The 14,542-nt window shown below is 41.7% G+C and overlaps 1 protein-coding gene and 1 long non-coding RNA gene across 3 annotated transcripts in view; one reads left to right on the plus strand and one right to left on the minus strand.

Annotated features, from left to right (window-relative positions):
• The window catches only part of USP33 (ubiquitin specific peptidase 33), a 51,868-nt gene extending 46,709 nt beyond the window's left edge, over positions 1-5,159 (plus strand). The window contains 3 exon segments of the mRNA XM_038541626.1: positions 2,392-2,494; positions 3,517-3,585; positions 3,970-5,159. Coding sequence (XP_038397554.1) covers positions 2,392-2,494; positions 3,517-3,585; positions 3,970-4,127 — 330 coding nt within the window. The 3' untranslated portion in view covers positions 4,128-5,159.
• Positions 5,160-7,321: 2,162 nt separating this feature from the next.
• On the minus strand, positions 7,322-14,169 carry LOC119872371. Of its 2 annotated transcripts, XR_005360471.1 has the most exons (3): positions 14,102-14,169; positions 9,150-9,237; positions 7,322-8,403 (listed from the first exon to the last, which is right to left on the minus strand). It is a non-coding gene; the product is annotated as an uncharacterized LOC119872371 (long non-coding RNA). The 2 variants fall into 2 exon arrangements; XR_005360470.1 differs by lacking the exon at positions 7,322-8,403 and having other exon boundaries at positions 9,019-9,237.
• Between the last annotated feature and the right edge of the window lie 373 nt (positions 14,170-14,542).

Consider the following 14,542-nt stretch of genomic DNA (forward strand, 5'->3'; position numbering starts at 1 on the left):
GGTGGTAGTTGCAAGACTATAAATTTACCCCCCTCTCCCCCTTTAACAACAAAACAATGTGTTAGTTATAAAACTTAACACTGGAGTACAAATATAGGTGCCCTTGGTAGACCGGGACTTAGGTAGAGTTTCTGAAAAATTGAAAAAGTAGATAGGATCAGACTGAAGAAACAAACCAAAGGCCACAGGAAATGACCTCACAGGTTTCAAGCTTGAAAGTGGCAAATACCAATAATAGCCTCAGCATTCTGCCCTTTGCACTGAATAAGGCAGCAAGCGTAAAGGTTTCTGCTTGGATAGAGCAGTAAATATGGAGACTTAGGTCAGTTGAAGAAGGAATTATCTTAGCTCCTAATACAGAGAATTGTAATATCTTAAATTATGCTTTAAAATACATAAATTAATCCTCAGGGAAATACATAAGGATATTACACCATAAAAACAAAACAGAACTCCATAGATGGATTGATTGGAAAGCAACATAAATATTGTTGGAGCGCAAATGAAAATGAAGTACATTTCCTAAAATGAAGCACAAAGAAAACAGATGGAAAGTTTTGAATATTGGGTAGACCTAGAATCCAGTGTTTTCCTAATAGGTATTTTAGAAGAGAATGGCAGGGGAGGGGAAGGGGCACAACTTTTAGGAAACCGGTGTAGAGAAATTTCCCAGAGCTAGGGAAAAACATGTATCTTTAAATTGATGAGGGGGATTGTAGTTAACTAAATATTTAAAAAGCCCCACCTAGACACTTAGGAAATATCCTGATGTCAGAGATGAAGTCCTAAAAATGTCCAAACCTGGTAATGCTATAAATTAAATGGATTCGTCTGGTAGGATCAGTCTGACACTACATTTCAAAAATCTCAGTTTTCTAGGGATAAGTTGTGCATCATGGAAAGTCCTAACTCTTAATTCTCTATTTTGAGACATACATGCTTTGATTTCTGTGTTAACCATCAAACAGCCACAGCATTTTTCATTGCCTTTCATTGTTCTACGGAAGCAACTACTGTGTATCCCAGAAGTATCCTTGCCCTCAAATAACTTACATTTAATAAATAAATAATATATATTAAAAGGTAATGAGTTCTTTGGAAAAGGAAAGAAAAACAAAAGAGGGATGACGAGTACAGTGATAAAGAGAGGTATCAGGTGTATTTTTAAATAGGGTGGTCAAGATAGGCCTTAGTGAGAAGGTGACATTTAAGTAAAGACTTGAAGGAGGCAAGGGAACTATTTAGATGTGTGAAAGGAAAGGATAGTCATGCAAAAGCTTTAAGAGGTAGGAAAGTAACTGCTTGGTTCTGGGAATAACAGGTCTGTATGACCGTGAGTGAATAAATGAGGAAAGTCTTAGAAGATGAAGTCAAATCATGGAGCCAGATCATGGAGGTACTTCTGTGCTATTATGAGGATCTTTGGTGACAACGGCAGGGTTTTATAAAATTTGATTATAAGAGAGACATGATCTGAACTTGGTTGTCTTTGTCCTCAGATAATATGTATTATAGGCATTTAGTTAGCCCCATAATGAAATATTTTTAGGAGTCTCACTGTCTTTCCACATTAGTACAGTGAGGTAGATTTCAGATACCCTTCATTTTCCTTAGGCTCCACCTTTCTTTCTGTATCAGTTATTCTATCCTTTGGGCTTCTTTAATCGAAAGCAGTAGAAACCACATTGGCTAACTTAAGCAAAAAAGAAATTTATCAAAAGGAAAAACTGAATAACCAGTTCTCCAGAATTTCAGGAACCACGCTGGCCCTGGGTATGTAGCTAACAAAGTTGACATTGGAGTGACTTCATTCTCACCATTAGATCACTCCTGAATATTTCCATTTCTGGTAGAGTATTGCCTCGTTGAGTCACATACCCATTTCTTTAGGCCTTAGAAGAGGAAGTGGAACATCTTTAGGGGCCTTAGTCTCGCCACATTAAGAATTTGTCCTGTACATATATGTATATTGCTTGTGAAACAACATGTACAAGATTATTCATTGCAGCATTGTGTTTGTGATAGCAACATGTCCACCAGTATCTTCAGTGAACAGAAGTAAAGGGTAGACCGTGGATATGGTATATTTAAATAAAATTTACACATTTGATTGTTAATAAGTATGTGGAGTATTTATTGTTTTGAAGACTTGCCTTGACCCATTTCGACTTATCCAGTGTCTTATTCTTCTTTTGTGTGTGCTTGTTTTGAGACATAACCTAGACTTACTTGTTCATTAATATGTATTACAGTGGTACTAAGATAACTTAGCATCAGTGTACATCTCATTCTTTAGGAGGAATTGGCCTTAGCAAATGCTAAAGTAGAATGGTTGTATTGTTCTGCTATAAGTTCTACATATTAGGTGACTGATTTTTTTCCTCCTTGTAGCTCAACAGAGCATTCCAAGAGGAGGATTCTCCAGCTACTTTTTATTGTATCAGTATGCAGTGGTTTAGAGAATGGGAAAGCTTTGTAAAGGGTAAAGATGGAGGTAAGTAGTTAACTGAAAAATGAAATTCTTTGCTGATTTTTTATTTGACAAATATTTTTTGAATATCTATATGCACTTGGGATTGTACCAGTGAAAAAAAGAGAAAAAGATCCCTGAGGGCAGGGCTTGTATTCTAGTTTGTTGTTTTAAACCTATTTCATGACTTACAGCATATTCATAGCAGGACTAAAGGAACTGAACAAAATTAGTCTGTAATTTTAATATTGAAAAGTCAAAAAAATCCACCCAACAGTAAGATTGGTTACATAATGGTTTAATTGTTACTGTGACATACTATGTGGACTTTAAAAATAATTTTTGTGACAGTGTGTAATAATTACAGAGATGTTGATATGTTGAAAAAGTTTGCAATACTGCATTCATAGTTTCAATTTTTTATGTTTAAAAAAATGGGAAACATATGCAAAAGAAAAAGACCACAAAGATACTGAAATTGCTTATCTTTCTGTAATGGGATGACAATATTTTTCTTTCTTATGCCTTTTTTTTTGCAGCTTTTTTTTTTTTTTTTACAGCTTTTGATAATGAACATGCACTGTACTTTTGTATTCAAGGGGAAGCAGGTTTTTTTTTTTTTTTCTTAAAAAAGGGATGTATTTTAACATTTCATTTTATGCTTTATTGTCTTCAGTTTAATGACAATTGGAAATAAATGAACAATTACATAATTTCTTTTTTAAATTATAAAAGAATTGTTCTTTTATAGCATTAAAAGTGCATCTTAACCTGTGATCTTTAAATGGATAATTAAGAGTGAGAATTTGGATGGTAGTGAGAGCCTTTCTCCCTTCTTTCTTGGTTCTGTTTTGGGGGGAACTAAGACCCAAAAAGAAAGACACTCAGAAGATAGTTAAAAATTGACTATAATAATCTGACAAAAAAAAAATCAATTTGATTATATTGTTACATCTCTCAATTATTTTAGGCACAGAAATACATTTCTTTGGTGCATTTCTTTGAAAAGTATGCATTTTAGTCATTTGTTTTTCCTTTTGACTTAGATCCTCCAGGTCCTATTGATAACACTAAAATTGCAGTCACTAAATGTGGCAGTGTGATACTCAGGCAAGGTAAGTTGACTGATATTTAAGCCATTTGACCCTGTTAATAATACATCTTTATTAGCCATCATTGCTAGTTTTTTACCCAGCTCAGTGGTAAAATTCATTCATGAAGTCAGACAAATAGTCGAAAAGCTGCCAGTGTTTGTTATCTGAGGAAAGGTTTTAAAGCTGTTGATAGGAGCTAGGAAAAAGTACTTCTTAAGAAACACTATAATGTTGCATAATGTTGCATTATAACAATATGGGCTGTTAGTTTGGAAATACATGTTCCCAAAGTTCTCGGTTATCCCTGGAGGATTCATGCTGGGGCAGGGGCTATGTAATGAAGGTTTTGCAATATGAATATGTAGGTTTGTAAATATTATTCTTTCTATTTGCACTTAATTCTAGGAGCAGATTCTGGTCAGATTTCTGAAGAAACATGGAATTTTCTACAGTCTATATATGGTGGAGGGCCTGAAGTTATCTTTCGACCTCCAGTTGTTCATGTTGACCCTGATATACTACAGTCAGAAGAAAAAATTGAAGTAGAAACTCGGTCTTTGTAATTTTGGGGGTGTAGAGAGTTCTAATGAGAAATCATTTTTATTTCCTCTCATATACACATGCAAAAACATTCCTAAAAGCATGTTTATTTTCTTGATTTTTAATATTTTATTCCTTCTTACTGGGCATTATGGAAGAATGTGTTAAAATGTGTCATATACTACAGGTTGGTATATTTAATGCTAGATAACTTACCATAAAGTCTTTCAGTGTAATATTTTTGAAAGAGAAGGGATAATAGTGATCATTTGGTAATCAGTAGGTTATCTTTGATCTTTATACTACATGCACATCCATAATCTCCTTTGTAGTTTTGTAAATACTTTTGCTTTGGAAACTTTTTCATTACCTTAAAACACCATAACTGTGACCAATCTTTTCAGTTCTCCAAAAACCTAATTTAATTGTATAGTTTTGACATGGCTTCATATAATAAAGAGCCTATTTTAAATTGAGAGTTGTAGTCAGAAAAATGTTAATTTCCTAAAGCTCAGGAAACATTAGGGTGTCACTTCTTTTGCACTGCAGCATATAAACTAGCATATTAATATTTACAATATGTCTTTTTGAATGTATCAAGGATGTATTTAGTTTGAGTGGAATTTGTGTCAGCAGATATCCGTAACTTATTGCCTCTTATATTGTAAAATGTTAAACTTTAATTCCTATAATCCTGGATAGTATTCATTAATATCAGTAAAAAACTTAGAGTTAGTTTTAGGGCACTTTTTATTTTGGGAGCATGAAGTATGGAATGTGTTGATGAGATTGTTGATAAAGCTGAAGCCACTTGCAAAATGATTTTTTTAATGAAATGCATAAAGTCTTTTTGGATAATATAGTATGCACCGCTGTTTGCTTGATTATGTGATGTCAAAAGTTTAACTATATTCCAAGTACAAAAAAAAAAACAAACTGGATTACTTTGAGGATGTTCACTAGCATTCACAATGGGTTTGTTTTGGTGTGGGGCAGCTGCCACCAGCTAAAACAGTGTTGTTAATAGTAATTCAATAAAAATGATTTTAAATGTATAACTTGGATGTTGAATTTATTTGATGGATATTAAGGGCGAAAGGTATAAAGTCTGTTAATATTATAATATCTTCCTGTTATTTCTTAATTAGAGGCATGCAAACTAAGTCACTTGGCATAGTATTTCAAGTTTTGATGTTTAATGAAATGATGAGCTTAATCAGCCATTAAGATGTGTTTCAATTTTTAAAAAATATATATAGTTTTTAGTTTTCTTCTGCCTCACAATTACAGTATGCTCCTCTTCATGGATTGAGTGATATTCCTGATCTATTTCTGAATCACCAGCGTTTACTGTAATTTTGGCATTAGGAGATATTCAAAAGTTTGTTTTTATTTTTTATTTATTTTTATATTTTATTTTATTTTATTTATTTTATTTTATTTTTTAAAAGTTTGTTTTTAATACTTCCTTGCCATTTATTGGATATTTATGATGTTTCAGTCACCCTACTAAAGTGCTTTACTTATATTTAATCCTTATTACAACCTTATGTTAGGCCAAGTGGCTTGCCCCAAATCACACAGCAAAGAAATAGCAACTAGAGTCAATGTAACTTCATACCAGCGCTATTAATTAATCACCATTATATAATGTCTCCCAATGAATTCTTTTGAAACAGATTATAGGATTAGTCATATTTGGTAGCAGCATTACTATTAGAACAAACTTTGGAATATTATGTGTGGTTAACTGGATCAGAAAGAGGCAATTTCCCTGTATTTTGAAGCTATTCCCCTCTCTGAGAAGTTTGAGTATACTTGTTACCATTTTGAAGGGTTGCAGGTGAGGGGGATTAGGTAAAAAACTATTTCTTTAGGGGAAAAAAACTCAGGCTATTCAAGACTATTTTAATAACACAACTACTACTAATCACTAATGCTGAATTCTTAGCAAATGTTAGGCACTAGGCTAACCATATTTATAGATTCATATGCCCAAGCACACAAAACTAAGTGTCAGAATTCAAACTCAGATGTGTCTGATTCCAAAATCTGTGCTTCTCTCAGAAGTCACAAGTAAATTTCCAATTAGAAAATCCAATTACTGGGCAGCCCAGGTGGCTCAGCAGTTTAGCACTGAGCCCAGGGCCTGGTCCTGGTCCTGGAGACCTGGGATCGAGTCCCATGTCGGGCTCCCTGTGTGGAGCCTGCTTCTCCCTTTGCCTGTGTCTCTGCCTCTCTCTCTCTCTCTCTCTCTGTGTCTCTCATGAATAAATGAATAAAACCTTTAAAAAATCCAATTACTGTTTCTCAGTGACTGCTGTACCAGAAACTTCCCTCTTTATTTTTTTTTAAGATTTTATTTATTTATTCATGAGAGAGAAAGGCAGAGACAGGCAGAAGCAGGGTCCATGCAGGGAGCCCGACGTGGGAATCGATCCTGGGTCTCCAGGATCGCACCCTGGGCTGAAGGCAGCGCTAAACCGCTGAGCCACCAGGGCTGCCCAAAACTTCCCTCCTTAAACTTGTATGGTACTATTTTATCCATTTTTTTCCCTCTGCATATCTGCTTGTTTAGGGAGTTCATTCACTCCCTTGCTTCTAGATATCACTTTATTTTAAAAGTAATCTTTAGATACAATGTGGGGCTCGAACTTAAAACCCCAAGATCAAAAGTCACATGCTCCACTGACTGAGCCAGCCCGGTGCCCCTCAGCTGTCACTTTTTTTTTTTTTTTAAAGATTTTATTTATTTATTTGAGAAGGAGAAAGCAAGCGATCCCTGGACCCTGGGATCATGACCTGAGTGGAAGGCAGATGCTTAACTGACTGAGCCACCCAAGTGCCCCTAGCTGTCATCTGTAAAAATGATTCTCAAGTTTGTTTCACTACTTAATAATATCTCTTCTAAACTCTAGTCCCACATTAAGGAGAGCACTTTGATGTAATGAGCACTGGGTATTATATAATACTGATGAATCACTGCTCTCTACCTCTGAAACTAATACATTATATGTTAATTAATTGAATTTAAATTAGACCCAAAACCCTCTAGTCCCAAATTTCTAACTCCATGCCAAATATATCTGCTCATGTCAGTCACCTGAAACTCAACAATTTGGAAGAGCAGTATAGCTATTAATCCAGAGCCCAGTGTATTGGTTACTTTTGCTGCAATAATGCTATGTAACAACCACAAAAACTCAGTGGTATACAAAAACATTTATTTTCCAAGTTTGTGGAGTTCAGCCACTCAGGCCTTGGGTAATCTTGGCTGAGCTCACTCATGTATTTGCAGTCAGTTGGGAGTTGGCTAGGCAGGTCTTGTGACTTTGGCTGAGCTCACTCATTTGAGTGATCAAATGTATTTGACTGACTGTTGGCTGAGCCACAACATTTATCTCCATCAATCATTGTTGGGCTGTTTCTTGTGTCCTTCACCAGGCTAACCCAGGCATGTTCTCTTGGTCATAGCAGAGGAACAAGTTGTTTTCAAGCCTCTGTGTCCTACCTACTAATATCTCATTGGCCAAACCAAGTTATATGGTGCAACCTAGAAACAAGGGAGGCTGGAATAAAATCTACTTTTTAAAAAATTTTTGTTTATTCATGAGAGGGAGAGAGGCAGAGACATGGGCAGAGAGAAGCAGGCTCCTCGCAGGGAGCCCGATGCGGGGCTTGATCCCGGGACTCTGGGATCACACCCTGAGCCAAGGCCGATGCTCAACCGCTGAGCCACTCAGGCGTCCCTAAAATCTACTTTTAGTGAGAGGAACTGCAAAGTCACTTGGCAAAGGGTGTGGATGCAGAGAGATACGAACAATTAAAGCTACTAATGCAATCTACTGTAGTTAAGTTGCTCACGTTTGAATACCACTCTGCCACTTACTCGCTGTATAACCTTGACAAGTTCCCTGACCTTGGTCTCCTCCTCTGCAAGGCAGTTATCTGCCTTCTTTGGTTGTTGTGAAACAAAATGCTTTAAAACATACAAAGTACATAGTAAATGTCCCTCCCCAATTTTGGGGGCACGTAGTGTGGCTGACAGCACAGTCCACAGGGCTTTTTACCTGTCCCCAATGGCAGAAAGTCCAGGATCCCAGTCCACCCCCCTACGTGGCTTTAATCGCTAAGTGGATAATGACTTCAGTAACTCATGCTTGAAGTGTGTACATTTGGCAAAATTATGAAGGCATAATTTGGATAGCAACTATTTAGGTGTAGATTTATCAGATAGGTCCTTTGGGTTTACGTTCATTCAATTTTCTTTCTCCGCTATGTGAACTGCTGCTGCGGGACCTGTGGACAATGAAGGGGGCACTGTTCATGAATATAGCAGCACGTGTAGTTCTCTAGCAGTAGTTCTGATGCTACTCAGGTTGAAGGCTATCTTTTGTAGGATAACAAAGCTCCCCAAACTTGCTTAAAACAAGGGTATATTATTTTTCGTGACTCTGTGGGTTGTCTGGAGTCTCTCATTGAGTTGGCAGATATGCTGCTGGACGGTCCCAAAGGTTCCGAACATAACTGGGGCCTCGGTGCTGACTGTCGGCTGAGCCACAACATTTATGTCCATCAAGGCCTCTCTATAGGACCTTGTCCTTGAGGACCTCTGCATGTGGCTTCTCCCTAGGATGGCCGGATTTTCCTTGATGAGACTTTAACCTACTTTCCTTGATCCACTATTTGATGGCAGTGGATTCCAAAAGGGCGAAAGAAAATGCTGCAGGCTTCTAAAAGGTTAGGACTGGAACTGACATTCCAGTGTCATTTCTGCTATCTCTGTTGGGAGAGAACTATGTGAGGGCCTGAATACCAGGAGGCAGTTTATTGGGAGACACCAATATAACCATCTAATACATTTCATCAGCTTGGTAAAGCAAGGGGAAGGAAGCAGGAGCGGGCCACACAGTATTTGGTTGTTTCACTTTTAATGATTACAAGGATTGAGCTGGGTTCAGATGGTTCCATTATAAACTTCTTCCATTATAAAGTTACTGATCAATTTTTCCACTAGTAGTTTTATCTACTGATGAGTACTATACCTCAATCCATGGTTTCATTACAAGTTGCAAAATGACGATTTTCTCATTCTTGGATTCCTTTTGAGGGACTTTCCCCAAAATCTTCACTCTGTAAGCGAATCGTAGAAAAAGGAAGGAAAGTGGTTCAGGATCTGTGATGTAACGAACGTTGAAACCAGTAAAAACTTGGTGCTCCTGGGGTTAGTTGGGATCCCATACTATCTATGGACTGTATCATTGATGGAGGATAAATGGAGGATCATCTGAAGACTCAATAATTCATTCATCATCCTTTTAAATATTTTCAAATCTTTCCTTGTGCTAAACAAAGAGTTTCATCCTGGGCTATGCTGTTTACCTCTTCCAAGTTTATAGAATAGCCTTCAGTCTAGGTGGAGAGATGTCATAAAGAGCCCCACAAAATTAGTTGTTGGATTTACTATAAAGATGCTGTTGAAGATGCAGTTCACTATATGACACAGTATTGTTTTGAGAAATTGTGGGACAAATTTATCTTTGGTCTTAGTACTGGGAATAGTACTCCTGAGCAATAGGTTTATTATCCTAGGGATACTGAGACTATCATAATTGATCTTGTTTTTCCTTGTTATAACGTCTACCAGAATTAAAGCAAGTGTTCAAGACCCTAGAATATGTATTTTTGTGCATTATTCTTCTGTTTTCTCGTTGCCCAAATTTTTCCATTTTAATTGTTTTAAATTTTATTTTGCTTATTGCATTAGTTTTTTTGTAAGCCACATAAGTCTTTTTAGAAATAAGGTATTATTTTTAAAAATATGCCAAATATATTGGTCTTTTGGGTGGTGTACAACATCTTCCCCAATAGACAGTAAGCATCAAAAGGATTTGTCTTGTGCACTCCCAGTGCTTACCAGTGTGTGGCACAAAATAGGTGGTTGGTAAATTTCTCTAATAAATTAATGTTGACGACTCTTTTTCAAATTACCTCCTCCCCGGTTTGGGGGGGGACCATTCTATCCCAGTTTTTCTTTAACTGTTCTGATCCCTTGTTTCTCTTCTATAGTTGTCTCTTTTTTTTTTTTTTCAGTGCTTCCGAATACTTGAATTTCTCTAGATTTTGTTCTACATTTTCGATTCTTCTCACTCTTTGTGCTCTCCCTGGATAACCTCATCTAAACCAAGGTTCCAGTTACTATTTGTAGGTTAAAGTCTCACAAATCTATACTTCCAGTTCTGACCTATGGCTTGCATCCCGGACACATAAATTCTGCTGACTCCTGGGCCTTCATTTGGCTGTATGAGCTACTCCAAATTCAGCATTCCATTGTCCCTAATGGCAGACATCATTTCCTCCCCTAAACCTGCTCCTACTTCATAGTATTTCCTATGGGCCTCAATGACGTTGCCATCTCCCTAGTCACACAACCCAGGAATCCTAGGCTTGCTTTTTAACATACCAACACATTCAATCAGCTACCCAAATCTTGGGAGATTTAGCCCCCCAAATATCTAGATACATATTTGAATATAAGGGCATTCATCAAACCAGTCATTTATGATAGCATAAAAGTAGGATAGCTTGAATACCCCCAAAGAGAAAAATGGTTAAATAAATTACATAATCATCTCTTGGGGTATCTGAACAATATGACATGGAAAACACGATCTAACGAAAGCAATTAGGATACATTATTTCATATCAGACTTCATATATATATCCGTAGAAAAAGCAGCTTATATTTGGTGGTAGTAGTAGTATTGGTAGTAAACAAGTAGTGGTAAGTTCCATTTTCATAAGGGCCTTTGCATCATCTCTCCTCTGTGTACTGTTTTTCCTACCCTCTGTCTGCCTAATTCCTAATGCACATTCTTACTTTAGGTCTCATTCAGCCTAAATGTTACTTCCTCAGGAAGTCCTCCCTTTTTCTTCTACCTAAAGACCTTAGAACATGTACTTTGGGGTATATGGACATATTCTCATAGTGACCTGTACTTTTCATTCATGCTGCTTACCAGTTTGAACTTATGTACAGTAGTTGTGTGATTATTTCTCGAATGTCAACCTCTCTCCCTAGACTATAGGATCTGTAAGAGTAGAGTCTATGCTTGCTTTGTTTAGTACTGTTTCTCCGGCACCTTGTATGGCTCCTAGCATGTTTATTAAAAAAGAAAAGAAAAAGAATGAACTACATCAATGGTTTTCTAAGCATGTTTTGAGGCAGTGCCCTTAAAGGCCACAATGAAGTGGTCTTTCCCCCTTACCTCTTCAGTGCGTGTTCCAAAGACCCCAAAACCCAGGCTCTTGGGGCTACTTGTAGTTTCCCTCTCACATCCCTTTGCAATCTCATTCACACAGTTCCCTCAGTTGACAAGTCTTTTTTCTCTGCTTTGCAAACTCATGCTGTAACTCGAATGCCAACCCTTGTAAAAAGCCTTTCCCAAACCTCCTCTGTTCCCACAATATTTATATCTTTACATAGAACCCCTGCAGTTCAAATTTGGGCAAATTACATAACCTCTCTAAGCCTATTTTCTCATCAGGAAAATGTGAAGAAAGTCACAGGTTGGGTTCTCCAGGAAGCACTTGCATGAATAGTGTGCAGATTAATTAGGAAATACTCTTAGGATCATCATTTATGAGGTTAGGGAAGAACAGGGCAGAGGAAGAAGTCAGGCTGCAATGTAGTCTTAATGGGATGCATCAGCTGATGCAAGTTGTTCTGTAGCTAGGATGATGCACCAGAAGTGTCCCAAGTTGAGGTGAGAGGGCTAGTCCTCCCGACAATCCTGATACCACGAGTGGCCTTACACTGATCAGTCGTTGGATGTAGCCTCCTCAGGAAAAGGTGTGACACTGAACACCACCAGGAGGCTGACAGCTCATGGCTGTCTGTGGGCAACACTCCTGGCTGCTGGGATGGTAAGTCCTTCATTTCTGAAGGTTATCTGGCAAGTACCTTTTCGTGCCCAACATTAACACCATCTCAGGATTGTTGGAAGATTTAAAACAGAAGTGGTAAAAAGTACATAGCATATTGCCTGCCACATAGGACTCCAGAAGAGAGGACTGTTGGGGTTATTACACATAGAACGTGGCTCTGTAAGTGTCTTGTAAGAGCAAGATAGGGAAACCTTATTTATTTCTGTGACTCTAGTCCTAGAACAGGGCCTGGAGCCCATCAGTGAAGGCTTGTTGATGTGTTAATATCAACACAACAATATACCTGTCACTTTTTGTCTAGAAGCAGATGTTATTTTGAGTTGAACTCTCAACTAAAACAAAAAGTCAATGCAAACATTTAATAACTTAACATGAAAAAGAAAAGGAGGCACACATATATCCACTTGCCAAAAATAAATAAACAAATAATCCAAAGACAAGGAAACAAAAGCAGTGGAGCAGTACTTGACATAGGCAGAAGAGCTCCAGTTGAGATGCCTTCTATCAGTGGATTCTGTACTTTTGGAAGATAATTTTCTAGATAATTCTAGATAATTTTCTAATTTTGGGCAGGGAAGGAGATCTAGCGCACCTTTTCCACCGCTCATAAATGGGGAGACTGTCGGTGTAACCGCCAACCCAAAGGAGGTACCTATGTCCATCAGTGTTTATTGGGCTTTAATTCTCCAGCATGCCTAATAGTTTGTTGACATGTTTGCTTTTTTTGAAAAAGACTTTTTATTTATTCACGAGAGACACACACAGAGAGAGAGAGAGAGAGAGAGAGAGAGAGAGAGAGAGAGCGGCAGAGACAGGCAGAGGGAGCAGCAGGCTCCACGCAGGGAGCCCGATGGGGGACTCGATCCCGGGACCCCAGGGATCACGCCCTGGGCTGAAGGCGGCGCTAAACCGCTGCGCCACCCGGGCTGCCCCGTTGAACGTGTTTTATTACTAATTTAATTTTTAAAAGTTTATTTATCCAAGTCACGTCTATACGCTAACCCGGGCTTATACTCCACCTCAACCGCAGTACCAAGAGTTGCCTGCTCTTCCGACTCGGGCCAGCCACAAGCCCCTGCCGGCCTGTTTTATTTTATTTCATCGAATATTTTATTTATTTATTCTTTTCTTTTAAACATTTTTAAAATTTTTTATTTATTTATGATAGTCACAGAGAGAGAGAGAGAGAGAGAGAGGCAGAGGGAGAAGCAGGCTCCATGCACCGGGAGCCCGACGTGGGTTCGATCCCGGGTCTCCAGGATCGCGCCCTGGGCCAAAGGCAGGCGCCAACCCGCTGCGCCACCCAGGGGTCCCTTATTCATTGATTCTTGAGAGACCCACATGCAGCGAGAGAGGCAGAGACCCAGGCCGAGGGCCGACGCGGGGCTCGATCCCGCATCCCGGGTCCCCGGGGCCGCCGCCGGCCTGCGGTAGACACTGGACCCCTCGGGCCGCCCCGCTGGGTGCCTGACACGGGCCCGGGGCCGCAGCAACGAGCAGGAGCCACGGAGTCCCCGCGTGGACGGAGCCCCCGTTCCTGGCGGCGGGGCGGGCGGGCGGGCGGGGGGGGGGCACCGCCAGGGCCAGCCCGGGGGCCACGGCCGCGGGAGCCGGGGAGGGCGGGGCTGCGAGCGCGCCCTCCCGGGCACGGTGTCCGCGGAGCCGCAGCCCCGCGCCCTCCGGTCCGGCCCGAGCAGCGGCGACTCGGAGCCGCAGGAGCCCTCGGGCAGACGCAGCAGCGCGCGTGGACGGACGAGCCCGGGCGCCGCGGGAGCAGCCGCAAGGACAGGGCGGGGGCCGGCGCGGGGCAGCGGCCGGCCCCGCGCACCTGCGGGCGTGTGCGCCCCCGCCCCCCCGGCCCCGGCGCCGCCGCCCCCGCCGCCCCCGCCGCCCCCGCCGCGCGCTGCACGGGCCGCGGCCGCCAGCAGGCGGTGCAGTGAGCGCGCCCGCCCGCCTTCGCCGCCCGCCGGCCCCAGCGCGGAGAGAGGAGGGGACCGGAAGGAGCCGCCGCGGCTGCGGGAAGTGGCAGGAGCGGGAGGCGGGGACCCACCTGGAAGCGCCGCGGCGCCGCGGCCGAGCTTCCTGCGGCGGCCCCCGAGCGACGGCCGTGGCGGCGGCGGCGGCGCCTCTGCGAGCGGCCCGCGGCGCCCGGCCCCGCGCGGAAGGTGAGCAGGCGCTCGGGGCACGTGGCGGCGGCGGCGGCGGCGGCGGCGCGGGGCGGGGCGGGGGGGGCGGACGCGGGGAAGGGAGGGCGCAGGAGGACGGAGCCCCGGGCGCCCTCGGCTCCGGGACCCGGATCGGCCGCCGAGCGCCGGGAGGGGGTGGGCTGGCGGCGGCGGCGGCGGCGGCGGCGGCGGCGGCAAAGCCCCCACGTGGGGCGGGGGTGCGCGCGCACGTGTGCGCGGGCGATAGGGGGGCGGGGAGGGCTCTCGGGAGGACGACCGGCGCGCGCTCGGCCAGCGGCGGCCCACGTGACGCGCACGCCGGGGGC

The sequence above is a fragment of the Canis lupus genome, chromosome 6 (assembly GCF_011100685.1).
Source record: "Canis lupus familiaris isolate Mischka breed German Shepherd chromosome 6, alternate assembly UU_Cfam_GSD_1.0, whole genome shotgun sequence".
Taxonomy (NCBI): domain Eukaryota; kingdom Metazoa; phylum Chordata; class Mammalia; order Carnivora; family Canidae; genus Canis; species Canis lupus.